At 44.9% G+C, this 27,986-nt stretch overlaps 1 protein-coding gene across 4 annotated transcripts; it reads right to left on the bottom strand.

Moving 5' to 3' along the window:
- Positions 1-27: 27 nt before the first annotated feature.
- On the bottom strand, positions 28-27,986 carry ATP7A (ATPase copper transporting alpha). Of its 4 annotated transcripts, XR_005255021.1 has the most exons (24): positions 27,837-27,985; positions 21,688-21,830; positions 18,773-19,262; positions 16,860-17,591; positions 15,912-16,118; positions 14,801-14,964; positions 14,022-14,183; positions 13,313-13,389; positions 12,916-13,141; positions 11,733-11,966; positions 11,379-11,470; positions 10,848-10,975; positions 10,538-10,692; positions 10,109-10,243; positions 8,687-8,881; positions 8,288-8,470; positions 7,373-7,586; positions 6,559-6,705; positions 5,972-6,114; positions 5,454-5,657; positions 4,800-4,917; positions 3,743-3,845; positions 2,979-3,395; positions 28-2,652 (listed from the first exon to the last, which is right to left on the bottom strand). XR_005255021.1 is itself a non-coding variant. In XM_038122681.1 (23 exons), the coding sequence occupies exons 2-23, from the start codon at positions 21,793-21,795 to the stop codon at positions 3,119-3,121; spliced, it is 4,494 nt and encodes a 1,497-aa protein (XP_037978609.1). In that variant the 5' UTR covers positions 21,796-21,830; positions 27,837-27,985; the 3' UTR covers positions 28-3,118. The 4 variants fall into 4 exon arrangements, 3 of the variants coding, with proteins under 3 accessions (XP_037978609.1, XP_037978610.1, XP_037978611.1); XM_038122681.1 differs by having other exon boundaries at positions 28-3,395; XM_038122682.1 differs by lacking the exon at positions 27,837-27,985 and adding an exon at positions 23,286-25,872 and having other exon boundaries at positions 28-3,395.

Here is a 27,986-nt window from a genome sequence, read left to right as displayed (position 1 = left end):
GATGAAAGAACATGCTCTAAAACAGCCTTTGGATGCTACATTTTTATTACAGAGCTTATAATTGCCATTAGAATGATGGAGGCACAGTCTTAAAAGAATAGGAAACGTGAGACAACATGTTCTGAGATGCAAAGAACTGTAACAGCCCTACATTAACATTCCAACCAGCATTCACTTCTCCATTCTTCATCCCTAAAACTGAATAACAAAAGTTTTCCAGTTTAAAACATTTTGTTGGAAGTTCTAAGCAAAACAATAAGCACAGTTTTTAATAAATAAAAGTGTGTTCTTGCTTCCATTGTGTTCTGGCAACTTCACATTCTTTTCTTTTTTTTTTTTTTTTGTATAAAATTTCAAGTGTTTTAAAGTCTTTTAAAAGTAAGTTTGGTAAGATTTAAAGAGTAACTTTTAAAGCTTGGAGCATATGTACTTTTTTATTAAATAGAGCACAGGTTTATAAATAGCTAGACAAAGAAAACAATAAAATAGACAAAGGAGTAATACAATATTGTTTGTAACTGAGTGTTTCCAAGTGATAGTTTAAATTTCTGAATCCAAACTGTCCCCAACAGAAGCAACTTATTTACATATTAAAACACATTTGGGAAAACACTGAGCTCCCACACATGATTCCACTTGCACTGTACATTCAAACAGAAAGGGATTTTGGTTCTTCAACGTAAAGCACCTTTTGTAATGTTTTAATCTCAAAATAAACATCCTAGAAGTCATTACCTCATCCTTGGGAAGTGCTGGACAGAGAATCTGCTTTCAAAAAATCTGAGTTTATCACAACCACCTTGCCCCCACCCCCCCGGGCTCAGTTATTTGCTCTCCCCAGAGCCTGATCCTCTGGCTGTCCCTACAAGCTGCTCTCACATCCCTCCCAGCCAGCAGCTGCTGTTCCTTATTCCCTGATAATCATCCTGCACCTCTTTAAGTGTCCTGCTTTGGAAAAAGAGCCTTATTTTGCTGAGCCTGGATCAAACACTGAGTTTCACAGAAAATGATAAAGCCTAGAAAAAACACCTGTGTTGGGAAAAAGTTGGAGGTAAAGCTGTAAACATTCAACCTACACAGCATTTGGACAACGAAAGGTTGAGACAAAGTACTCTAAAAATATATCTGAAAATTGTTTAACAAGTTCTTAATGCTGCTTTATTTACTAACCAGGAATTCAACCCTGAATTACCTCCCCGTTTCCTGCAGTGGGAGGGTGATGTGGCATTTCCAAGCCATCCACTCCCCAGCCAGCACTGAAACTCCAATCTGAAGGAGTGGCTGAGACCACCCACAGCACAGACAGAAATCTGTAAATACCTCCCTTGCACCTGCACAACCGTGCCAGGAACACCGAGAAGGAGGGTGGATAAACAAGACAACTGAAATCTTCGCATGATTGTGAAGCACTAAAACCCATCCTCAAAAACAGCTTTGGGTAACAATCTGCTTTGTAAGAACAGCTCTGCTGCTGCAAACTGAGAACAAAACCTCATGGGATGGCTGTGCAGTGATAGATCTCAGCATGTAACAACACCACATATTACATACAGGTGTAATCTAATTTATAAAAATACTCTATACTCACAAAGAGATATTAAGAACCCAAATCCTGCTACAGAAATATTTTGTTTCTTGAACCAGCAGCACATGATACTGCTCCTCTCACTGCAACACAGGTACCCTGATTTCCTAACAACACATCCCCCAGCACAGCTCTTCTGCTCTCACACAACGAGATTTTTCTGGTGGTTCTCAGATAAAAAGCAAGAGCTGTTTACTCAGGACTTTTTACATACACAATCTATGCCCTGACATCAGACTTTCATTAAAAAGCAGAACATTGAAGAGAATTTCTTTGTCTTCACCAAACTGAGTATTTCTCCCCTACAAGCACAACTGGTACACATTGACATGATGGACTGCACTTCATGATGAAATTCAACATTACTGAACCCAGCCATTGCTGCCAATGACTGCCTCAGCAGGGGATGGGGACAGCAAGGTTCAGTGAGTAACAAACAGGTAACCAGCTACTGCTGATGAGCATCTCTTTCTCACTGAGGATATTTTTGATATCAATGATTTCATGATCAAGAGCTGCATTTTGATATTGCAGTTCAGCAACAAATGACAACTGTCTGAATTCCTGATACCTGGATCTGCACAGAACAGGCAGAGGGGGTTTGGATCAACCAAAGCAGTGATGCTGGGCCATTCCTAGAATACAGACACTTCACAAGCAAAGCCTGAACTGTAAAGACTTTAAAGGCAGTCTGTGACAAACTCCCCTGGTTCACTGGAGTAGTGCCAGTAGATCCTGGTGGTGAGCACTGCTCCTTCCTAAAGCTGAACACTTTGGCTAAAACCAGCTCACACTGATATTGCATTCAGGTGTTGCAGGAGTTTTTGGCTTAGGAGAGGTTGGGAACGAGCAAAGCTCCCAACTCCCAAACCTTCATGAAGGCAGACAGTCTCAGGGCAGGGTGTGCAGAGCTCAGTGTGGGTATGGCCCCAAACCTCCCTGTTTGCTGCCACGCAGGAATCTGGATCCCATGGAGATGATTTGAAGCCTGGAGTGTGAAAAGCTGGAACCAGATGTTGACAGCAAGAAGAGACATTTGAGAGGACCCATTTCTGGCAGAAGGCAGGCTGTGGGAGTGAGAGGGTTCTGAAGTAAGGCACATCTCTCTGCAAACAGAACCTTCAGGATTTTGCAGATGCAAATTCACAATTTAACACAGCACTGAACTCCACTATGCATAAAATAGTCTGGCATAAGGCTGGGAAATCAGTTTCTGCTTCCTTAGTTTCCTTGACTGTATTTTGACAATTTTCCAGAATAAATGCTATACTGCAAGCTCCATGGAATGGGAACACAGCCCTGTCTGTGAGCATCAACAGCCCCACACCAGATATTTTTGGTAAGTCTAGATTGAAAACCACAAAAGATCCTGGAAAGTCATTGCAAAAACTACCTCTACACTGAAGAAGAAATGCATCCAGAAGACCTCCACAAGGATCAGACATGCACAGACCTCACGAGAGCTGTTTTGGTTGTGTTTTTTGCTTCAGGGTATTTTTGTTTTGCCTCAGTGGGGTGGGAGGAGCGAGTCTTTCATAAGGCTGTGTCATCATCTTCCCCAAAGTCCCCCACCAGCAGGGAGTGTTTGTCTGGCTCGCCGAGGACGATGCTGTTCACGGAGCGCTTGTCTGAGAGCAGGGAGTTGATGGAGGCCCTGCTGTAGGTGATGAGTCGATCCATCAGGCTCAGCTTGGGGGAGCCAGCCCCGCTCTCATCGATCCCCACGTGGACACTGATCTCTGACGGGCTCTTGTGCCTCAGCTGGCCACGGGCTCGGAACTCCAGCTTCTCAGAACTCGGTTTCTGGTACCTAAGGAAGGAAAAACCAAAATATAGCAATACCTCTGAAGCTGCAGTACACTGAAATATGAACTGATTATGCACAAGTCAGAGGCATTTATAATCTGACCGACAAGATTTCTCACAAACACACAAAGGCCATTAAGGAATTTCCCATTCCGAACACTTCTGATTTGTATATCTCTTCCCATTAGAAATTATATTTCTTAACACCTCTGTCTGCTTAACACAGACCTGTGAACTGCTCTTCAAAAGCCTTCAAAAGCTCTCACAGTCCCACATTTATTTTCTGTCACTCAAAGTAAAAGACTTGAGCTTCAAATCCAAGTTACAAACCACCAGACTGTTCCTACTCACATCTTTAAGAGCAAAGAAGAAAGCACAACAGAGACTGAGGAGGCAGCCATGGCTGCAGATCCCATCCAGGGCTGCAGAACCAAACCAATGGGCAGGAAGACACCTAGAAAATGACATCAGCAATAAGTTCAGAGCAGGAACACTGCATTATTCATATAGTAATATATACAATTTCACACAGACTGTCCAGTTATAGTTGTTTTTTTAATTTGTTAGTAAATGAGATTTTAGTCTAAATGACCAATTTTTAATACATAAGGATTTGTGGTTTATCTCAACTAGAATCTCAGCCTGAAACTCAGAGGTGGCATGTCCTGCCCACCCTGCAATAAACTGCTTGCTCACAGAATCAGGCTCTTTCAAGAAACCTTTTATCTTGAAGCTATTGTGATGTGCTGAGCACATCCACAGTAGCCATAGTGTGGGAGGAGGACAGCTCACTGATACCTGGAGAAGGCTGATGTAGAACAGAGGCTGGACAGAGTTAAAGAATAAAGTAGGAATTTATTAAAAGGCCTCAATGGATGCACCTTGGGCAGCACAAGAGCCCAGCCAGGGCTGCACCCAAGATGAACCAAAATGGTCACAAAATGCACGAGCGGGCACGGGGTCTCTCCCTTGGATCAGTTCTGCTCCATTTGCACCTTGCAGTTCATTGTCCAATTACAGCTTTAGGTTATAAAGTCCCATCCTTCTTGTTTTTCTCTCTTCAATTCACTGTTGTTAATGCTTTTTGGGCCAGAAATTTGGATCATTTGTCCTTGGTCCCAAGCTAGAAAAAGAGTTGTTTTGTCTCCCTACTCTGTGAAGAGAGCTTCCCAACACTTAACACGAAGCTCAGAACTGCACACTAAAACAGCACAGAATCTGAAAAATATAAAAGCTAATACTTAAAGCATCATGACAGATATCCCACTGCAACATCCCCAGGCAGAGAACTCTGCCCTTACTGACAGCCAGAAATAAAGACAATGGAAACTCTCCCACATAACAGTAAATCACTGCAATCTTCTACTCACTGAGCCCAATCCAATTAGTGCAGGCAGCACTCACACACCTGCAGCTATGGGAACTCCAATGAGATTATAAATTAGAGCAAAGACAAAGTTGATCCGGATCCTCTTCACAGTTTTCCTGGACAAATCTATGCTTGCTACCACATCCATCAGGTCATCCTGCAAGTGAAAATGTTCATTGGAGCACTCAGAGACAGAAAGCACACAGGTGGTGTCCTCATAGTCCTGTGTAACAGCTCACTACAGGGCACTGGATGTAACAGGCTAATCACAGTGAGCCCTCTGGAGGCTGCTCTGCTCAGGCCAATCCATCACAATCCAAGTAATGTCCACAGCACCTCCCAGGACAGCTCCAAACACTGACCACTGTCTGCCAGGGAGTAGCTGATGTGTAGGAAGAAGTGCCTGTAACCCTAGAGGTGCCATGGTGAGTTACCCAAATTTAATTTATGTTTGCCAAAGGACAGGTCACTTTGTCTTCCTTTGTCACTCTAAAACTTTAATTACTCCAAAATGTGCAGTACCCAGAAAACGTGGAAGTTTTATCCTTCATGGGATAATCACTGCACTAAACACAGTGAAGACAATCTCTGCTCCAGTTCTCCAGCTGATGGAGACTGTGCACCCCTGCATCACCCAAAACATCCTGGGCCTTCTGACCCTCCTACCAGCTCCCGTTAACTCTGATTTCTTACCCTGATGAGAACCACATCAGCCGCCTCGATGGCCACATCCGTGCCCGTGCCAATGGCAATCCCCACGCTGGCCATGGCCAGGGCTGGGGAATCATTGATCCCATCTCCAACCATGGCCACCCGCTTCCCTTCGTCCTGCAGCTGCTTCACTTTGGCCACTTTGTGTGAGGGGAGGACCTCTGCAAACACTTTGGTGATGCCAACCTGAACAGAAAGAGAGAGTTAGAGGACGCAGCTTTTCCAGCAGCTGTCAGAGCTCCTGCCTGGAATGATGTGGCCAGGAAGAGTGAAACCCATTTTATCACTCATGAGCCAAAGAGCAAACCCAACTGACTATACGAAAACAGCTCTGAATGTACAGCTGATGTACTTCCATTCAAAAACTTCTTGCAATCTTGATTCCAAATGTTTTAAAACTACCATCTTTCACAGCAGAGCAGACACCGGCAATATGAACGTGCTACACCAGCATTCCTGCTGAAACCAGCTCCAGCCCCAGCCCCAGGCCACCAGCCCACCTGCGAGGCGATGGACCGGGCTGTTTTGCTGTTGTCACCGGTCATGAGGACAACTTCTAACCCCATGCTCTTCAAAGTGTACACTGCCAGCTCAGCCTCTGGCTTCACAGTATCTGCAATAGCTATCAAGCCACAGAGCACTCCTGAAAACAGAAAGAGAGTGTTTGTAATGAAGATCTTCATCAATTCAGAAAAACTAACTTCCCCCAGTAAGTCCAGTTCCAGAACCAGCTCATACTGACAGTAAAAAGTGGGATGATAAGAGGTACTAAGGCAGCAAGACAGAACATGGACTGTCCAACCACAATAAAATAAAAATTCCTTTTTTTCTCTCCTTTTTGCTCTTTTGCTTTCTTTGATGTCTTTGCATTGTGTTATTATGCCCAACTGTCCTGACAGCTGAGAAGTGCAGGAAGAGCTTTCCCATAAGAAAGTGCTGTAAAACTGATTAATTATCTCTTTTCATGCCATTACTCTGCTTCAGCTGTAGCTGCTATGACATCACTACTTATTAATCTCTATTTATGTGATGTTTAATGTGATATTTAGTGGCAAGCAAACTGAATACAGCAGCAGCCTGAACTCACCATCCACAGCTGCCAGGACAGCCGTGCGGCCTCTCCGCTCGTGTTCCATCATGGCTTTGTCCACCTCATTTCTCACCGTGAGGCCATTCCTGGTCATCCATTCCCTGTTCCCAATGAGAACTGAGTATTTCTGAGAGGTCACAGTAGCTGAAGGAAGAATACACAATGTGGATAACCATCCTGTGGATAGCCAGGGAGCTTCCCTGCAGCTCATCCCAGCCAGGCTCTCCCAGCATGCACTGGAACAGCACTGCAGGGAATCCAAACAGAAATACAGAATTCCTCAAAGCTTTCTGCCCTGCCATCTCTTCATGTGACCTTCACAGGAGAGATGCTAACATTTCTTCAGTCCTGGGGAGCCACCCCATGTCAGAGGGCCAAAAACCACAGGCCAAAGGACAGTGAAGGACCAAGTCACCTTTCTCAGTGCTTCTGATTTCTATGAACAGCCCAATGGAGCTGAAAGACCTAACAGTGAACTGTTCTTGAGTGAAAACTAACCAGTTATGCAAATACACATAATTTTGGCTAGCAAATGGTGACTTTGGGAAGCAAAGTGAAGTCAGAGAGAGCTGACAGACAACTCCTGTCTGATTTTCCAGTCCCATGTTCAATGTGCAACTTGAAATTGTATTTAACTTTAACCTTCTGAGTGATGTGTGCACACCAAATAAACTAATGAGCAACTATTTAATGTGTGCCTTGATGTCAGCCCAGTTCTCCAAGGGGGAAATAAATGACCTCATTCCTAAAGATCCTAAAGACACAGAAGCAAAACTTGTCCATTTTATTCTCAAACCCAGAATTAACTTACTTGGCAGTTCAGTATCAATGATCAAAGCAGGCTGCGCTGATTCGTCTGCATTCTCCTCAATTTTCACCAGTGTCACATTTTTCACATTGTTTTCTTCAACCATTCTGTTTTTCCTGTAGAGTAATGCTTCAATATTGGTGACTTTGCAACTAATGCCACAGCCAGGAACTACCTGAAAATCTGTACATGTCCCAAGGGTTTCTGAGTTCAGCTCCTAGAAAAAGAGGATGGAAACTGGTGAAATTTAAAAATACATAAAAACATGATGTAATTATAAAGCCCACAAAACTAAAGTACAGTTGAACAAGAGGAGGAGGGTATTATTGTGGGTCTTCTGGGCAGTTAGGACTTGGTGAAGGGAAGGAGAGACCTTGACTCCATTTCAGAAGGCTGGTTTATTATATTATGATATATATTGCATTAAAAAAGACCACACTGTAACTATACTACAAAGAACAGAGAGAAAGATTCATCAGAAGGCGAGACAGGAATAGAAAGGAATGAATAACAAAGTTCTGTGACTCCCAGAGAGTCCGAGAGCTGCTGCCTCCTGGATTGGCCACCAAGTAGAAACATCCCACACTGACCAATGGAGGAAGCACCTGCTGCATTCCACAGCAGCAGATCACAAATTGTTTACACTTGAAGCTGAGGCCCTTCAGCTTCTCAGGAGAAGAAAATCCTAGCAAAGGGATTTTCATAAAATATCACAACCACAGGAGGGAAATAATCATCAAAATCTAGGTCTGAATGGTGCCTCTAATAGGGTGTGATTTATGTGGCTCCACAATTTTCAGCTTTGCCAATTAAACACAGCAACTACTCAATCTGCATGAACAGTCTTGTGGCATTGAGGAAGTCCTGCCAGAGAGGTTCTTCCACAGGGAGAGCAGGCTGTGTGTGGGAGCCCCTCACCTTCTTGCAGTACTTGGTGATTGCTGCTCCCAGGGGGTGCTCGCTGCTGCTCTCTGCTGTCCCCACGATGGCCAGCATTTTGTGACGAGGGAGGAGGTTCCCCTCCACCAGGAACTTCACCTGCATCACCTCTGGAGTGCCGTGGGTGATGGTCCCTGTTTTGTCAAACACAACCACCTTCACCTGCAGGAAAGCAGGAAGATTTCACTCAATGAACCGAGCGTGGAGGTGCAGGTTCTGTGGAAAAGCACCCACCCGAACCAAACTGCTGAACACAGAGCCACGACCTCACATGGAACACCCCGAGCTGGACGGGACCCACCAGGACGTTCCATCATCTTCTCCAAACAGCTGGCAAAACCCTCAGGCCGGGCAGCCTTGGGGCACCCCGGGGCTCACCTTGTGTGCCATCTCCAGGGGCTCCCCGCCCTTGATGAGGATGCCGTTCTGGGCCCCCACGCCGGTGCCCACCATGACGGCGGTGGGGGTGGCCAGGCCCAGGGAGCAGGGACAGGCGATGCACAGCACCGTGATGGAGGCCTGGAAGGCGAAGCGGATGATCACCTCTGCTGCTGAAATGCTCTTGTTGTAGCCCTGGGCACGGAGGGGAGTTGGTCAGGAAGAAATCAAACGACAGGAAGAACACATTTGGCTACGCATCGTCTTGGAGGTTGGAAACATCTGCTAATGTATCCGCTGAGTATTAATACTCAGCAAAGCATGCAAAACCAAAGATGAATGATTAAATTAATGATTAATTAACCAACTTGTGTTCTATACTGCATCTACCACTGATAGCTCATCTACCCACTGGAGCTGGGGGTGCTCAGCCTGGAGAAAAGGAGACTCAGGGGTGCCCTCGTCACTCTCCACAGCTCCTGGAAGGTGCCTGTGCTCAGCTGGGGCTGGGCTCTTTCTCCAGGCAGCACTGACAGAACCAGAGCACACAGCCTCAAGCTGCACCAAGGGAAATACAGGTTGGATATTGGGAAAAGGTTTTTACAGAAAGGGTGATAAAGTTCTGGAATGTTCTGCCCAGGGAGGTGGTGGAGTCACCATCCCTGGGTGTGTTTAACAAAGCCTGGATGTGGCACTGGGTGCCAGGGTTTAGTTGAGGTGTTGGGGCTGGGTTGGACTCGATCTTAAGGTCTCTTCCAACCCAGTGATTCTGTGAATTCTGTGAATTATCCTCAACTGTTTTATTTATAGGACATTTCCTCAAACAAGACACCACATGCTACAACTCTTTAATGATGCACTGTAACAAAAGATACTCTATCGAAGTTATATATACTAAGGAGCAAAAAAAGCAGATATGAAGATGGCTTTCCTGAAAACAGAGAAATTCTTATCAGAAATAGTTTTAAAATAAGAAACCCTGTGATCTAAGCAATGCTTAAGTCCAAGTTGGGATCCTGACCCTCCTCTGGAATTTGTAAGGAAGATGAATTCCACTGATTGCCAAGATGAATTACACAGAGCTCCATACATAACTGGAGCTTGTGACAGAGGGGGACTTCTTTTTCCCACAGAGGAGGGATGGATGGTGGGAAATTTTTTATGTTCAATATTTCTTTTAATTAACTTTTTAAAAAATCCCAGCTTACAAGAGCTGATTAATTACTGTGGATTCTCTTCAAGTATAAACGCAGGAATGATACAATATAAACAAAATACATAATGTAAAAAATGTAGTAACAAGAGCAGTAATAGTCAGCAACTGCCTGCAAGGGTAATCCAGAAAGGGAACCACTGCAGTCTAATAGAACTGTAAGGCTGTTTATTAAATATTTCAGAAGGTGTTTAAAGAGATTTACTTACCAGAAAGTATTTTTCCACTATTTCAAAATCCACAAACCCAATTATAATCCAGGCAAAAAGGGTAACCACAGAGACAGCCACAATAAAAGGAACAAAGTAGCCACTAAGTTTGTCTGCAAATTGCTGGATGGGAGCCTGGGAAGGAGAAACACCACTCAGCACCATCACGTTTGTGTCTGAAGGCACAGAAGACAAGAATCACAGCTGCTGCTTGCAGCACACTTGGCTCGCCACACTTCGTAATTACAGATTTACTTAATAAGAGGATTGGCTCAGGAGACAGGATCAGAGTCCTTATTCAGCAAGACAGACTTCATTACACAGCTGCAATTCAAACCCAAGCAGTCTCAGCCACCCCTGCAGTGATTTGGTGTGCTGGTGCCCGCATGAGACAGCAAACCTCAAGTGTTCAGTTGGATGATACTCTACCTTAGAGGTCTGGGCCTCCTCCACGAGTTTAACAATCTGGGACAGAGTGGTGTCAGCTCCCACGTGGGTGGCCGAGATGAGAAGGGACCCGTTCTGATTGATGGAGCCTGCAATAACTGTATTGCCAGGCTTCTTGGTCACGGGCATGGCCTCACCTGAGGAAAGGGCAGCAACAGACACAACACTGCTGAAAAAGGCACCTCTGGGACAGCTGCCAGCTCGTAACACGGGGGAGAACATCAGCTTCAACTTCCCCTCTGGAGATTTGTTTAAAGGAAAAGATTCACACTTGGAAAAAGCAAATGCTGACCTGTGATGAGAGACTCGTCCACCATGGAGTGTCCTTCAATGACACGGCCATCCACTGGGAATTTGCCTCCTGGGACCACTTTGACAATGTCCCCTCGCTGAACCAGTTCCACATCCACTTGCTCCTCGCTGGAATGGTGCAAAGGTTTTATAAGGAACTAGAACTGGAGTGACCCGAGCAAAGGAGCTGGCACTACACACAAAGCACAACCCCACTGGCTGGCATTAGGGCATACAAAAATGATCACAAGAAAGTCATAGTGCTCTTTGAAATGGCCTATTTTATCATAATTTTATTTACTTTCCAGTTAAGAAAATCTACTAATTGTCTTATCACAGGAAAAAAAACAAAACAAATCAGCAATAAACCAAAGCAGAGCAGTGTTAATTCTGCATTTTAATATTTTTATCTGCCAGCAAATCTGAAGTTATTTGCTTCATAGTTCTGTAGAATAGTAAAATTTGTCTGTGAATTAAGCATATTAACAACAAAAAAGGAACAACAGAAAAAGCAAATGATAAAGCAAGATACCTTAAAAGAACGTTATCAGGGCCCAAGGTAACAATAGTAGCTTCAGTAGCTTGTAATGAAATTAGTCTTGCCAGTGCTTCTGAGGTTTTACCCTAGAATAATAATTTCCATATTTTTCTGACTGTACTATTGGAAAAAAAAGCTGGGTAAATGACAACTGTGCACGTTGCAATTTACCCTTTTAAGAAAACACTTTCTGCGAACAGTCTGATATTCAGTCCAACTTTTATTAGCTCCGTTATTAAAGACGGTTTTACCACACAGAAGGTTAAAAGAGCCCAGCAAAGCTTTTGCACGGGATGTTTTCCCAGGGTGCTGCAGTGGCTCTCGGTGCCCCGGCTCTGCTTTGCTCACCTTTGCCACGTGCTCCAGCCAGCGGCCCAGCGAGATGAACACGAACAGCATCGGGGGCGTGTCGAAGAAGGTCACAGGGTTCACTTTGGCCCTCTCAGCCATTGCCACCAGGAGGATGATGAAGGAGTAGAGGAAGGCAATGGATGTTGCCAGCACCACGAGCACGTCCATGTTGGCCGTGTTGTGCCTCAGCGCCCGGGAGGCCTGGATGTAGAAGTGCCACCCCCCGAACACCTGCAATGGCATCCCACAGCTCCAGCACACAGCAGCAGCAGCTCTTCCCGCTTATTTGTGGTATTTGCCCCTTTCCCTGAACAAAATCCCAGCTCTAGTCAGGGCTGTGGTCTTCCCACAGCACTCTCAGGTATTCCCAGCGCCCTCCCAGTGGGATTCAGGAGCTGCCTCAGGTGCACAGCTGCTGGAGCTCTGCATGCTGAGAATTTTAAACTTTCTATGCTGAAGGGCACAGACCACAAGAAAATTCTATATTTGACCTGAGGCCTTGGAGAAGGCTTCCAAAATTGATTAATAGCACTGGGATTACTGGCTTGTAGTTTGATTAGAAATGTGTAATATCACAAAGTGGAAAACTTAAAAGTTTAAGGTTTTAGAATATAGCAATATATATGGGGAAAGATGGAGGTTTTAGGGCAGAGGCTGGTCCTTTTTCTTCAGGGGTTTGGGTAGTATTTTGTAATTGGATAGAAAAGTCCACATTACAGACTTCAGGTGATTAGTCATTGGGTTAAAAGTGAAAATAATTTAGGTGTCATTTCTTAATTGGATAGTTTAGCCTTAAAAGACCTCGTAACAAAAGCCTGTTAGCCTTTTTAGTGCCTTGTTAGTGAAGAACTGCAGAACTCACTGCTGTGAGACTGCAACACAGGTAAGAAATAATAAACACCTGAGTCTGAAGGTGAAATACCATCTCCAGCACCTTCAAACCAACCTTGCCAGAGGTAGAAAAAGAAGCCTGGAACCAGCACACAGCAGCTGCCCACAGCCTGCCCTGCCCCTGCAGTCCTCAGCACCCATTATTTTGGCCACAGGAGAAGCATGCGAGAACCTCAAAAGCATTTTGTATCAGCACAATTGCATTCACTTTTCAAACTTCATTTCTTCATCACCTTCCAATTTGAGCATTTAAGCCCAACAAAGCAGGAGTTGGCATAGCCCCACTCACCTGTACAGGGACACAGAGTAAAAATGACAGGAAATTCATGACAGACAATCCTGGCAGGAGCTGGTACTCCAGGACCATGGAGGAGTGGAGGGCCTCCATCTCCTCACTGCTCATGTTGTGATGTGTGTGGGCATGCGAGAGCTGGCTGTCCATCACCATCATGTAAATCATCAGCCCCATCACAGGGATGCAGAACACCAGGCTCACCACAAAAGACCTTTTCCACCTCAGATTTAAAAAAAAAAAAAAAGAAAAAAATAACATTGCAGTCAAGTGCAGGAGAATATTTTAAGTAGTTACTCTGCACAGCCACAGAAAGAAATCATAAATTGATGATTGAGTAACAAAGAAGAATCAAAGATGTTTGTGGAATCTTAGTATGCTCAGGAATACTTACTGCCTGATTTCCTGTTTGTGATCCAGATGACTGGCAGATCTATCCTTTTTGACTAAGGAAGTAGTAAAACCTAAATCCTAAGGGGAAAAAAGCAGAATAATAAAAAATAGAACAGTCAGTTCTAAAACTCACTTTGTGCTCAGTAATTGCCAACTTACTGATGGTGCCAGTCTTACCTTTGATTGACTTTATTAACATTTCTGGTATAAAGTGTTATTATTGTTTAGTTCCTGTTGTCTGTTACTACTGCTTATTTACTTTTCAAGAAGAGAAAGGCAATCTGATGTAGAAATTAACCTTTCTGGAACAAAATACTATTCTCTAAAATGTGGCTTTCCAAAATGGTTGTTTCTAAAGCACAGAAATTGAGAAACTGAAGGAGAAGGCAGGGAAACTTATTTCACCTGTCACAGTACTTTATTTTTAAATAAATGTTCCTGATTTTTCTACAACCCTATAGCTGGTATCTCCAAGTCTACCATGACCTGACTTTCACAGCATTTATTTTTAAAAACTTAGGCAAAGCTGTAACACAGCATTTTTAAGCCAGAAAACACAAATTAGCTGCAGAAACATGCACTAAGATGAAAGAAGATGGAAGGAGATATATAGTTTTTTTGCTTTAACAGCCTTTCCTTCTATTTCTGGGGTGTGTAACTTCCAAGGACACTGGATATTTTAGGAGACTTGGTGTCTACACGAAACTCACCTTTATCACTTGTATGACATCTCGAGGACCAATGGCCTCAGGGTCATATTTGATGTGGGCTTTGTTGGTGGCAAGAGCCACGGAGCAGTACAAGACACCATTGGTCTTCATGAGGGTGGATTCTATCTTGTGCACACAGGAGGCACAGGTCATCCCTCTCACCTGGAAAATAAAGGTTCCTTCCTGTTGGCAAAGCACAGGCTGCCTGGCAAATGCACCTTAGCAAGTAGGAGAAGTCATTGTGACTGTGCTGCATTATTTATTGCTTTGATCTGGGGTGTGAGCACTGTAGAATCAAAAAATAGTTTGGGCTGGAAGAGACCTTAAAGACCATCCAGCTCCAACCCCTGCCTTGGGCAGGGATGCCTCCCACAAGATCACGTTGCTCGGGGCCCCCTCCAACCCTTCTAGAGGAAGCACAGCACAGGGACAGGGTTATTAATCCCTGCTAAAGCTCTGCTGGATGCTCAGTCTCAGAGCTGGGGGACACTCAGCTTCAAAAAGTAAAAAAAAAAAAAAAAGAGTAAATTCTAGCAACAGGAAGAGCAAACAGAAAAATACAGAAATATTTCTCTGCATTTTCAGTGTAGTAGTAAGCCAGCACAGTTTGCAGGACAGATAAAACCTGTGATACACACCTGATGTACCATTATATTTAATTTTTTATAAATTAACCTCTATTACACTGTAAAACTCCAGGCAGCGGACACTAACACAGGCACATCCAGCAGATAAAAGCAATAAAAGCTGAAGGTGGCTGGGTTTAACAATCAGCTTACAACAAGCTCCAGAATGCCATCTCCTTCCCCACAGTTTTCCAGCACGGTGGCTCCGAAGCCCAGCTCCCGAATGAGCTCTGCAATGGCTGCAGGGTGAATGACAGCAGGGTTGTACCTCACCTCTGCCTTCCCTGCCATCAGGGCAACAAGGATCGAGTGGATTCCTAGGAAACAAAGTGTGTGAGTGGTAAATCAGGCTTAGGATTTATTCCTACATTTATGAGGAATGAGGGCACAACACAATTTATTGAAATTGGGAAAGCTCCCTTGTTGTATATAAAGAGAAACATCTCATGTTTGGAAGCTACACCAGCACCTCAGTGCAGGTGTGACAGATGAAAGCACCACTCCCCATGAGCAGCATGCCTTGAACAGTCTAATTACAAACATCCTGTCCATGCTATATTAAAAAACACCTATTTCTCCTTAAAAGAATTTCTTCTAAACCACAGTGCTGCATATTTCTCTGATCTGCCTTTACCATTTCTGGCAGCCTTTTTGAAGGAGAACCTGTATGAGAAAGGGCAGATCTAACAGTGCAATCCTACTGGGCACTGAGAGGATTTAGATGCATCCATTTTCTAGGATGAAAAAAATTAAAATCCAGGCTGACTTGAAACCTGTCCATCTTCATTATGATAATTAAACACAGTCTGCATTAATGACTCTGTTACATCACAGTCATGCAGCCGTTTGTTCCTGCAAATATAACCACAGACACCAGTGCCCTGACTCGCAGAGCTAAAATTAACCCGTGTCCCTTTAATCCACTCACACTGTCCCTTCTCGCAGCTCCCTAGAGCTCACATCTGCTTCTGCCTTTCAGCTGCACACCTGGGAACCTCCCTCCAGCAGGAAAGAGCTGTTTTACCTTCAAAAGGATCCCCTATTTGATCTCTACATTCTCTGGAGCACTCAGCTGCTGCTTTTGCAACAGCAGAGCCTGGGCAGCACGTCCATAAAGCAGCAAGGGTGTCCCTGCTCCCACCCTATGGGCCAGAAGGAGGAACACCTGTCCTGACAACCCACGCCTTAAAAACACTGCAAAAGCCAGAAGGGTTCTCCAGCAAATGCTTGGCAATGTAACAGACCACGCTGACAGACATCTCACCATCCTCCCTTCTGAGATTCCTCTCGATGTTGGCCACGCACGAGGCACACGTCATGCCTGTGACCTGCACGTAGCACTTGGAGATGGTCTTGCTCTCCTGCCTGCCAGGGTGGGCTGGTGGCGCTTTGGAGGGTGGCTCAGGCTTGTGAGAGTCCAGCTGTGCTTCAGGGCAGGGCTGAGCTTTGGCCACAGGGAGCTCTGCCTTTGCTGCAAAGGAGACAGCAGTTTGTGACAGTGTGAACAGCCAGGGCAGGGAGGGACGAGCTGCTGTGACACACTGCTGCTCACTGGCACTGAAAATGGAAACGGGGATTGTGCACACCCTGTCAGTCTGACCCACCCACTCCTCTGGAGTTCAGAGTCAGCAAAAGAACACAAGACAAAGGTGGGCCACTGATATAACTTACGGGCTCGCTACTATTTTGCCTTTTGCCTTTGTTCTGTTGCACATCCTTTGTCCTCTCCTGTAGCTGGAAGCAAAACCTCAGCATTGCAACCTTAGTCTCACACACAGTTTCACTGACTTTCCCTGGAGCACAAAGCTGATTTTGTAAGCAAGTGCATGTTTCACAAGCAAAACCAATGTTTTTAACCTTAGAGAGGGGCTCTGCAACTACAGGCTCCTTACAGCAATTCAGGGGATGCTGTTTGTGCAGGAACAGGGTGGAAAGGATTAAATGGGAGCACCCAACCACTTCTGCAGCTAGTGACATAAACCAGCATTTATCTGACATATTTATATCACCAGACACCGCAATCATTTGAATCAATCTGATGTATTAAAGGGTGTGCACGTTATCTTTAATGATCTCATCTGCAGTGAAGCTATAAAGCTTCTCTTGGCAAGCACAAAGTGTATGTCAACTGCTAAATTTCATCTTGGGGGGTACCAAATCCTAAACATAACTGCACAACCCTTATAAATTTGAAAGTTTCACATGTCATTACCTGGAAAGGATGCGTCAAATCCCATATCCTCTATTGAGGACCTCAAGTCTTCTGGGCTTGTTTGCAGTGGGTCATATTCTATAGTTCCAGTTCCATTTGGGAGAGAGACGTGAACAGATTTCACACCTGTCTTCTGGGACAGCACTCCCTCGATGGACTGCACACAGGAGCTGCAAGTCATGCCCTCGATATTGATCACAACAGCTTGAGTGAGGGGCTGGCTGGGATCCTGGGGAGCAGGGTGAGACTTCAGAGGAGATGCCAGCGTGGGGAACAGTGCCAGGTTCTCATGCTCCTCAGGAAGGCTGACTCTGAACCTCTCTGGAGACACGTTCTCCACAGCTTTCCTCAGCTTCTCTGTGCTAATTAAGCTTGGGTTGTAGTTTATAACAGCAGATTTGTTCTCTAAAGAAACCACGACGCTCGTCACCGCCGGCAGCGCCGACACGGTGCTCTGGATGTTGAGGACACAGGAATTGCAGTGCATCCCCTCGACTCTGAACACAACTGTTTGTGTGCCAGTTCCACTGGAGTTTTCTCTGTGTGATGCCTCAGAGCTCTTGGGCTGAGCATTCCTCAGCCTCTCCAGGTCAATCCCACTGAGCTTCAGGGGTCTAGGCTGCTTTTTGAAGGCTGCTGTGAAACCCGCCGCTTCAATTTGCTGCTTTATTTCTTCTGCTGTGATTAGAGGAGGCTGGTAGACAACAACAGCTTCCTTATTGTCCAGAGACACTGGAAATTAATCAATAAAATAAGTGTGTGTCACTGCCCTAAGCATAATAATCACATCACAGGATCTTGTCAAAGCTTTCCAGCAACACTTTAAATGGTCAGAAATGTAACTGCAACAGAAAGGAGATTTCATTGATTTCATTGGTCAAACAACTTAGTTCTTTAACCAGTTTTTGTCTAGTACTACAACAATTTTCAACTCCTCCTCCAATTTTTCCTCTTTCCCCATGATTTTCACAAATGGCACAAATCACTTTTTATTGAATTTATCCTTGTTTGGGGGTCTATGGCAATACACTTATCCCAAAGCTAACTTATCAGTAAGCTTGCCTTTTAGATTTTTAATTGGACAGAAGACATGAACTATTATTAATTGTGGTTGTGATATTTTATGAAAATCCCTTTGCTAGGATTTTCTTCTCCTGAGAAGCTGAAGGGCCTCAGCTTCAAGTGTAAACAATTTGTGATCTGCTGTTGTGGGATGCAGCAGGTGCTTCCTCCATTGGTCAGTGTGGGATGTTTCTGCTTGGTGGCCAATCCAGGAGGCAGCAGCTCTCGGACTCTCTGGGAGTCACAGAACTTTGTTATTCATTCCTTTCTATTTCTGTCTCGCCTTCTGATGAATCTTTCTCTCTGTTCTTTGTAGTATAGTTATAGTGTGGTCTTTTTTAATGTAATATATATCATAATATAATAAACCAGCCTTCTGAAATGGAGTCAAGATCTCTCCTTTGCTTCACCAAGTCCTGACTGCCCTGAAGACCCACGGTGATAATTAATTACAATTTTAAAAAGGCATCTGTTATTACAGACTTCTATAACTGGTAATAAAATAATGGAGCACAACTACTCCAGGCTGCCTACCAAGTGCAAAACAACCACTGAACACCATCATGTTCAGCCAGAATCCATGAACCCATGTAACAGCCAGATCCTTCCCACAATATGGGCTCCTTTCTTCATTTCTAGTCCACATTAAAACAAAATTAAATACCCAGTCCCACAAAGAGTCACTGTCACACTCAGCTATCTCATCTAAAACCTGCATCGCCATCAGAGGACAAACGGCATGGCCAACTTCAATTTACATAAAAACTCTAGACTAGAGTTGTACCTCTAATCTGTTGAATTCCTTGCAATTTGCCAGCTTCAATTTCCATAAAAACACACTAAGGTTTTACCTCTAATCCTCTGGACTCCCTGCAGTTTGCCAAGCTTGCCCTCGATGGTGCTGGTGCAGGAGTGACAGGTCATGCCATCGACTTTCAGGCGCAGCACAGCGCTGCTCGCCTGGGACCAGCTGGAATCTTCCCACGTTCCAGGTGTTACCTCTGGCACAGAGATGCTCAGATCTGCTCCCGGGACCATCTGGGTAATGTTCCTGCCGTTGGTGATGGAAGGGATGAAAGCCACCACGGCAGTTCTTTGATCAGAGGACACTTTCACATCCACGATCCCTTTGTGGCTCAGCAGCGTGGCACAGATCTGCCTGGGCGTTAGGGCTGACTGGGCAGGCAGGGTGAGGAAAACTGTGTCAGGTAGAACAGGTTGTGGGCTGGAATCAGCCAGGCTAGCATCAAATCCCATGTCACAGATGGCTTCCTGCAGAGTCACTGGGGTTTGCAGCTTGGAGTCGTAGATGACGACGGCGTTCTTGTCCTCCAGAGAGACCTCGAGGGGACAAACAAAGCGACTGAGCAAACTGCACCACAGAGCTGGGAGCTGACACTGCACCACACTGGAAACTGCTCGGACTTGCAAAGGTCACCTCACCTCAAAGAGCAAAGGCACACTGAGTGACTCCTGCTCTCCTGGGCACCAACAGGGCTGGAGAGAGCAGATCCCAGCCCCACTCCCATCCTTCACCAGTCTGTCTGGCCACTTCACTTGCAACACCCAGACAGCACCAACGCCCCTAATGAAACTTCCAGAGCCAAATTCACTTCAATTAGGATGATTAACCCAATTCAACCCCCGGAGCAAAACAGCCCACAGAAGAAATTTGGATCAGTTAGCAGTAATTCTAATGCAGTTAGGAGTAACTGCCCCCGGGCTACAAGGATGGCAGAAAACACTCTCTGAAAAAACCCACAGCTTTAACCCGCAGTGAAAGGAGCCCAGCATTTCCAGGCAGTGGAGGCACAGGCTGCTACCTTGCTGTAGCAAAAACCTGCACTAAACGTCACCAAAACTCGCTTTAGACCTGATACATGACAAACATTAAAGAAGCTGTTTTTCCTCTCTCTGTACATTTTGGTGATCCAGAGACGTCCTCATTTGGCAATAACCTTTTCCATTTGATAGTACACATAGCCTCAATTTAATTTGCTCCCAACAGATGATATATCAAACACAATAACTGCAGTTTCCAAAAGGAAAAAGCAATGCCTGCTAGAGGCCCAACACATTATCAATTCAATTCTATCTTTCCTCTGGGCAAAGCTACAACCTAAAGACCACAGCCATGATTAAATTATATCAGTTAAATCATTCTAAGAACCACCTTTCCTCATTTCTGTCCCAATTATGAGCCCTAGCAGAATTAGCAACATGGACATTTATGGGTTTCATTGCAGAATAACCTAAAAGCAGCTGTTTGTCTGTATTAGTCATCTAACATTCATGCCCCTTGCTGACCTAATTCATAATCACTACACAAATCCCTGTTTTACTATTCCCAGAGAATTTTCTGAATCAACTGATCTGCCTAGACTGAAGCTCTGATGCTGAAGGAGGATAATTACTAAATATGACCTCTTAAAGTTTCTTAAGAGTCCTGCTCTACTCAGACTAAGGTTTGCAATGTATCTTTTGAAATAGCATACAGCTTTGGGATAAGGTATTTACCTAAAAACCTAAACACAAAAGCTTTAATGGTCCTTTTAAAAACCTACTTCATTCCTTTTGTAAGAGACACTGGCAATGCACGTTGTATAAATCTCCTTACCCTATCCAAAGTCACCTGTGTATTCTCAGAAATCACCTGAGAAAACACAGGTGATTTTGTCACACAGGTGACAAAATGACATCTTTTGCTAGAATAAGGAGAAAGAGAAGATTGTGAAATCAGATTGTTTGGGAGTATTATTTTCAGGCTGCTTTTAGCCTTTACCTGGGTTCCTGCTTGCAGGCACCCAGTGATTTATCTGGCCATGCACAGGGGGCTGTTCAGAGCTGTCTCAGCACAGAATGACATTAAAGCTCCTTTACAGCTGAAGGAAGATGAAAAACGACCTGTCTTGTAAATTCTGCTGCTTTTCACCAAAATTTCTGTAACAAACACCTATTTCAGGCCACAGGGAGCTGCTCTGAGCTGTGCAGCAGCTTCTCTGCAGGGGAAGTGCATGGCAATAGGGCCTGCAAAACCAGCTCCAGACAATGATCACACACACCCAAATTCAAATTGCACCCAGTTCTGGGAAGTGTTCACCTAAGATATCCCCATAAAACACTGCTGATAAAACCAGGAAGACATTATTTTCTTTGGAGTAAAGTCAACAACTACAGAATGTAGAAGGATGCTTTCAGACACAGACACTAAATAAATAAATAAACGTCTCAATTTTCTGTGGTTAGAACTGTTCTTTCCACCACAGGCTGGGTTACAAAATTCATAGGAGTCTGCCAGCTTTTAAATTACTTCCATTATCAAAACTACTGTAAAATTATGTACTCTGCATGGATCATCATCCTACCCTGCAATATTCTACAGTCCAATATTTAGCCCATGACAGAAGAAAGCAACATTGTTAGTCTATCTCCTCTGAGCGAAGAAAAAAGTTAAAACTAAGTTAGGCAAAGAAAGCCTGAATTAGGACAAACCCTGTTCTTGCCTTTTTTTCCCCCATTACTTCACAATAGCGAGTTAATTGTAAAGCAGAAAATCAATAAAGAGCAACAATGACTCAAGTCCCTCTGCAGTGAAGCCAGCACCTTTTTCTCTTATTTACCAGAAACACACCAATGCACCTCCAACATCAGCCTGCCAAGAAGCATACAGAATAAACTCTCCCTCTGTTATTTTCCTCTCTCAGAGCACAATTTCTCCTGGTTTCCCATCCAAACCTTGGCTAGAAGCAGTGCCAGAGTCACTCACTTTAATGTTGTGGATCCCATTCATCTTGCCAAGGTGCTGCTCAATGCTCTGGGCACAGGAGCTGCAGGTCATCCCCTCCACGCCGATGGCCACCGACTGTGCCTCCATGGTGAATGCTACTCAAGTCTGCTCATTGCTGGGGCCTAAAACCAAACAGGACATTAGCTCCTAAAGAATTTCACAGGGATTGAAATAAAACAGGAATGCAGTGGAAGGAGTCCCCGTGGCAGGGGTTGGAGTGAGAGGAGCTTCCAGGTCCCTTCCAATCCAAACCATTCTGGGATTCCAGGGGTTAACAGAGAGCCTCCTTCACCACATCTGGCTCTGGCAGATGTCAGAACCTGAGCAGGTATCAGCAGAATGGAAAACTCCAGGTAGTTATTCCCATGAATTCTCAAAACAGGCAAGAGTTCAGACATCTATCATTCAATTTGGGTTACAGTGGAGATCATTTAATTACATGCAGCAAGCTGTGCTTCACGGGTGTGAGATATTAAATTACAGGGGGAAGCAGGAGAGAGAGAGAGAGGGACAGCAGCTCTTGGAATGCTGAAACAAGAGGATGGTGTATTATCAGCTGATAACTCTGCTTTTCCACATCTCTCTCATATGTTGCCCTCTGTTTGCAAAAACAAGTGATACTGAAGTTAGCCCAGGCAGCAAATCAAGCTTTTTGCCACACCTCATTCAGAAAGGTCTCCTTTCTACTCCTCTGAAGAGTTTCATTACTATTTTTGCTCATAAAAACAAGCCCAGAAAAAAAATTACTGAACCTAAATGAAATTTGTAGAAATAACAGCTAATGGAAAGGACTTTTTTGCCCAATGCATAAACTGTTAAGTGACTGAGGGGGAAAGGGGGGGACAAGAAGCAAATCTCCACATTTTTTTGTTAATGTGTTGAAAAAAGTAATGCAAGATTTTATTGACAGAGAGGTCAGTGACCAGGGAAATGATCACAGTTAATGTTTGGCAGCAATGGAAGCAGCAGTAAAATCCGATGAGTAACTGAGGAGCTGAAGTGAAGCACAAGCTTAACTTGTTTTCTTACCCTGGGGACTTATCTTGGAAAACTCAATTACATTGATGTTTAGTAAAATAAATTTTTCCTGCTCCATGGTGACATTTCCAGACTGTTCTCTGTTACAGAAGGCCTGAAGGGTTCTGCTTTCACTCTGAGACACGCCACAAACCACGTAAGAACACAAGGAAGTTTCATCATTGAGACTAATTTACCCCCTGATGCACAAAATGAAATGTTGAACTTAATTAACAAGCACTGAAAGAAGTATAAAACTGGGAATACTGACTTTTCCATAACATTAAATACATCACATCCCTGCTAAGAACAGAAATAAGAGAACTCTACCTGAGGAGTTATTACAGATCTCACCTCTCCCCTGCTCTTACAAGAGCTGAGTTGTTGGGAACACTCAATATTTGTGTGTGAATAGCCACACATTACAGAAATGCAGAACTGTCACAAGAATTATCAACCAACAAGAAAGTGTATTTTAAGCAAATTTCACACAGCAGCTCCTTTCTCAGGCGGATCTGCACACTCAGAGGTACAAAATACTTGAAAAACCACTTAGTTACCTCAGGAAACACTTGCTGTCCTGCCATCCCATTGAAATGTGATCCTCTGTGTCCCCCAGCTGTCCCCAAGGAACGCCCAGCGAGCAAACAAGGACAGCACTGTAACCCCCCAGCCAGGGACACACCAATATTCCCACAACCTGAAACACAAATCAAGTTTGCAAAAAGCACTTGAAAGGTGCAGGGAACTGTGAGCACAGCCAGGCACATGGCACTAAAAATCACACAGCCCAGACAGAACCAATCCGCCCTCCAGCAAGGTTTGGAGATGTGAATTTAAGAGCATTGCAGGTACATGACCAACCTGAACTGCCCTGTTACTGCACTTTGAAAACAAAACTAAAGTAAGGGCACGCTTTGGCTGTGAGCTGCTGACCAAAATAATCAAAGGCTGCCTTGGAGGAGAGCTGGGGTACAGCTGTGAGCCAGGGAAAACCTGCCGAGCTCCTGCCTGCCCTCCTGGGCTTTGGTTTAAGAGACTCGAGCTGCTGGTACAATATTATCCATTTTTACACAACCTGGACACAATGTTAGAGGTCCTGTGTCAAACAAACAGCAGCCACACTCACAGCACTGAACTAGCACTGACTGCAGTACCCAGCAGCACTGCTACCAAATGCCCCCCGACGCTTTCAAAACCCAACTGTTTAAATATGTAAAAATAACATTAAACTTCTTTTCGCACCTATTATTATTACAGTTTGTATGGACAAAGTGTTTCCTCCCTTTTCTCAGTCTGTTTCCTTGCCCTTCTGCTGTTTGTTCATAAACACAGCAGAGAAAACCCTTTCCTGGAAGAGGCTGAAATTAAAACAAAAACCATGTAGGCATAAGAAAAAAAATTAAAATTAATTTTTCCTTTTTTTACCCCTAAAGGCCCTGAAGTACTAAGACTGAAACCAGAACTTCCATCACTAGAATTTATCTGTTGGACCAAACTGGCTCTTGGTTTTGTTCCCTGACCTTCCACGAATGGAAGAATGGCCCAGCTCTCTCTGACATGAGCACGGCTCACAGCTCCCTGCTGGTGGGGAAGACAAGCAAAGTGGATTTTTATTTCCTTTCTTGCAGGTTGCTAACAGTTTTTATACTCATTTTAAAACCAGGTTGTTCTCTAAAAGATGAGACATGTCCAAATCTAATGGTCTCTTCAACCAGTCACATTATTATTAAGACTGAATTGCCAATGAGCTCTATCTCAAGCTCTGTTTTCTGTACAGCCTTGCTGAAATTCCCAAAAGCCAAACTGTCTGGATTTCCAGTGCTCCTGAAGCTTCAGAGATCTTGCTCTCAGAACGAAATACAGGGTTATACACAGTGACTCTAAATAGACAAATCCTTTTTTTCTTCTCTTGCAAAATTCCCAGGAGAACCAGTTAAATCTAAATTTCATCTGTATTCTACCTTGTCATATTAATTTCATTTCTGATGTTCTGCCTCCCTTACAAGTGCTTCAAGGTACAAAGAATTTGGCTGAAACTTGAATGAAATATTTGTTATATTTCCCCCTGAAGTCCATGACTAAGCAGACTGAAAACACCTGTTACACCAGTGAATTAGGAATAGATGCACACAAAAGGTAGACAAATATTAACTATTTAATCCCAGTTCTCCTCATCTGGGTCAACATTTTCCCAAGAAAATAGACTTAGAAGTCAAAATATCTGCAGCAATCCATATAATCCACATCAATGGCTCATGCAAGTTAGCATGGACACATCCTTTTAATTATCATTTATTTTCTTACAAAAAAAGACTTGAAGCTGAGGTCCTGAAAAGGCCTGAGATGCTAAATTAAGGATTACACGGGTTTTTAGAGAAAAAAATAATGCTTTTATTCTTAACCAATTGCTCCATCTATAAAACACTTTTACCATCAATTAGTAAAAAATTTCAGGATTTGACAACACAAAGAAATGGTAGTTCCCTTTACAAGTTACCAGCTCTGTGTTTAGTTTCATTTTCTTGCAGGAAGTCAGTTAGTGCTTCTATGAAGTAAATGAAGCAATAGAAAGAGGTGTTTTCTACTTCCAACAGAAATTTCTCCCTACGGAAAGGAAAATTCAATAGTGATCAAGCACAAGGTGACTGAGACACTCATTCATCTCTCTAAATAGTTTTTTGATGTGCTAACACCAGACACTCTAAGTAAAATATCTGAAGAAATAAGGCTCAATGAGGGCAAAGTTAAGTAATTTATCAGCCCACACTATCAAAAAAAAATAGAAGAAAAAAAAAAGCAATGCAAAGAAGAAATCACAAGACCAGTAAAAGCTCAAGAATCCCATTTAACCCCAAAAAAGACACTTTGGTGCTTCTAATATCTGAGCACACCCAGGCATCACAGAGCAGCAGAGCTCCGTGTCCCAGACACACTTTGTGCCAGTTTTGGGATTAGGGATACAGCCAGGGAAGACAGATGCTTCTGGTTACCTGTACAGCTCCACTCTTCACCAGTTTAGAATCACCTTGAATTTATAGCTGCTGAGGTTAAAAGAGGTCACAGCTTGGCAAATACCAGCAACAGAATCCTGCAGGTTTAATTACAGCCTTTGGATTTTATTAAATTCATAAATGGCCAAGTGCTACTTAGCTTCTTTATTTCTGTAAATTTCTGTAATGTAAATTACTTTTTACATTAAATGGAAAAAAGGTGCCTGTCCCTCAGTGTCTGCAGGGACCTATGGAAAAGAGCAAAGGGCAGGAAAGGGTAAAAGCTGCATCATCTCACCCTTGGGCTTGAAAAGTGCTACAGGAGATGGCTCCAACAGGGAAGGAGGAGGTTTTATAGGGTTCATGGGCAAACACAGCCACTGGAAAGGGTGACTAGGTAGGAGATATGTATGATAGGCCCATGGGTAGATGAGGCTTAATCATTGAGAGAGAAACTGTGCATCTGCAATAAACGGCACAGCTACGTGACACTTTAAATAGGTTGTAATTCATGTTGCTCAAGACTTTAACAAGCCTTGCTTGGTCAGCGGAGCATGGAAATTGCTCTCCAGAAATTTATTTCTATACTAACTGCATGGGGAAAAAAAAAAAAGGCACACATTGCAAACATTCTGCTTCACTTCTAATGAGTTTTACAGTGTTTGAGACAAATTCTTAGCAAATCCTTTAACTCCTTCTTGGCTTTCCACAACCTCCTGAAGTCAGATTTTTGGAGAACATGAATGTTTCCTTGGAAGAATCATAGGAAATATGAGTAGAATATAATTTATAACCCCTTGTTATGTAAGCATAGCAAGGTCAATGGGGGCTCCTCAGTCTTAAGCTTAGTCTCAAAGTACTCAGCAGAACAAGGTGGAATGTATTATACAGTAAAAATAAGGAGACTAAGACAGCAAACAACATATATTAGCTTTTGTTTCCCTGCTTTGCCACCTGAAAAGGAAAAAAGTTTCAGGTCTTTTCTCTACTAAGAAAATACATTATTATTACTAATTTCTAGTCAAACTGTTTGTGCTCACACAGGGCACTGCCATACACACAAAATCCCACACCACCAAATCTTTGCCAATTTATATCCACACAACTCAACAAGTGTTTAAGTACAGAAACTCAACCTTTGCTGACTGCACAAAAGACTTTAAGACTTTAATTTCACGCTACTTATATACAATTTCCAGAACATGAACACAGGGAGGCAACAGTTAAGTTGCGTTGTTCTTGCTCATATTTGCGAGATTTTACCCCAAAGCATCATCAACAAGTATTTGCCCTTTTCCAGAATACCCACACTAAGCTTTTAAGTAGAAAAAGGTGCTCGTGCACAGAGCGCTGCCATCATAAGGTGGCAGAAGGTGACATAAGAACAGTCACTAAGTTTCAGAGGGCCAAGCGGAGCAGCTCAGAGTTGGCACAGAGCTCAGTGACTCATGCGCTCCGAGACCTCCGGCCATTGACAGGAGCACAAGAGGGGCTTTTCCGAGCGAGCGCAGACCGCCCGCGTGCCAAGGCCCGGCCCGCGGATGCTCCCGGGAGCACAGCCCGCGGGTGCCGCGGCAGCCCCGGAGCGGAGCCGGTCCGGCCCCGCCGCAGCCCCGGAGCAGGAGCGGCCGTGCCGGCCCCGGCGCTGCCCGGGACGCGGAGATGCCGCCGAGGCGCTCTGGGGGCGAAGCCCCGGGGCACCCCCGTCCCCGCAGGGCTGCGGGCACCCTCACACCCCGACGGCCCCCGAGGGGCTGCACAAAGCCTGGCCAGAGCCTGGCCCAGCCGGGCGGGTGTGGGGCCCGGAGCCTCCCCTCCAGTCCCGTCCGGGGCACGCAGCCCGGCACCGCCACAGCCGCCCGCACCCCCTCCCCGCCGGGGACGCGGTGACACGCCCGGGGGCAGCCCCGGAGCACGGGGAAAAGCGGGAGCCGCCAAGGCGGGTCCGCACGCACCGGAGGCCGCGGGAGCGCCCCCGGTCCGCGCCCGCGGAGAGAAGCGGGAGCCCCCCGAGGGTCCGCACTGCCAGGGACAGCCCCGGAGAGCGGGGGAGCGGCAGCCCCGAGGCGGGTCCGCGCGGGTGGAGGGAGGGGAGCCCCGAGCGGGGCCCGCACTCACCCAGACCGCGGCTCCGAGCGCCGCTCCCAGCCCGGCACCGCCGGGCTCTTCCCCCGCCGCGCCACGTGACCCCCCGCTCGGCCCCGCCCACCGCCACGTGACGCGGGTGGGCACGTGACGGCGGCGGGAAGAGGCGGGGCCGCGGTCGCG

The sequence above is a fragment of the Motacilla alba genome, chromosome 4A (assembly GCF_015832195.1).
Source record: "Motacilla alba alba isolate MOTALB_02 chromosome 4A, Motacilla_alba_V1.0_pri, whole genome shotgun sequence".
Taxonomy (NCBI): Eukaryota; Metazoa; Chordata; class Aves; order Passeriformes; family Motacillidae; genus Motacilla; species Motacilla alba.
This window is presented reverse-complemented; position numbering and strand designations above follow the sequence as displayed.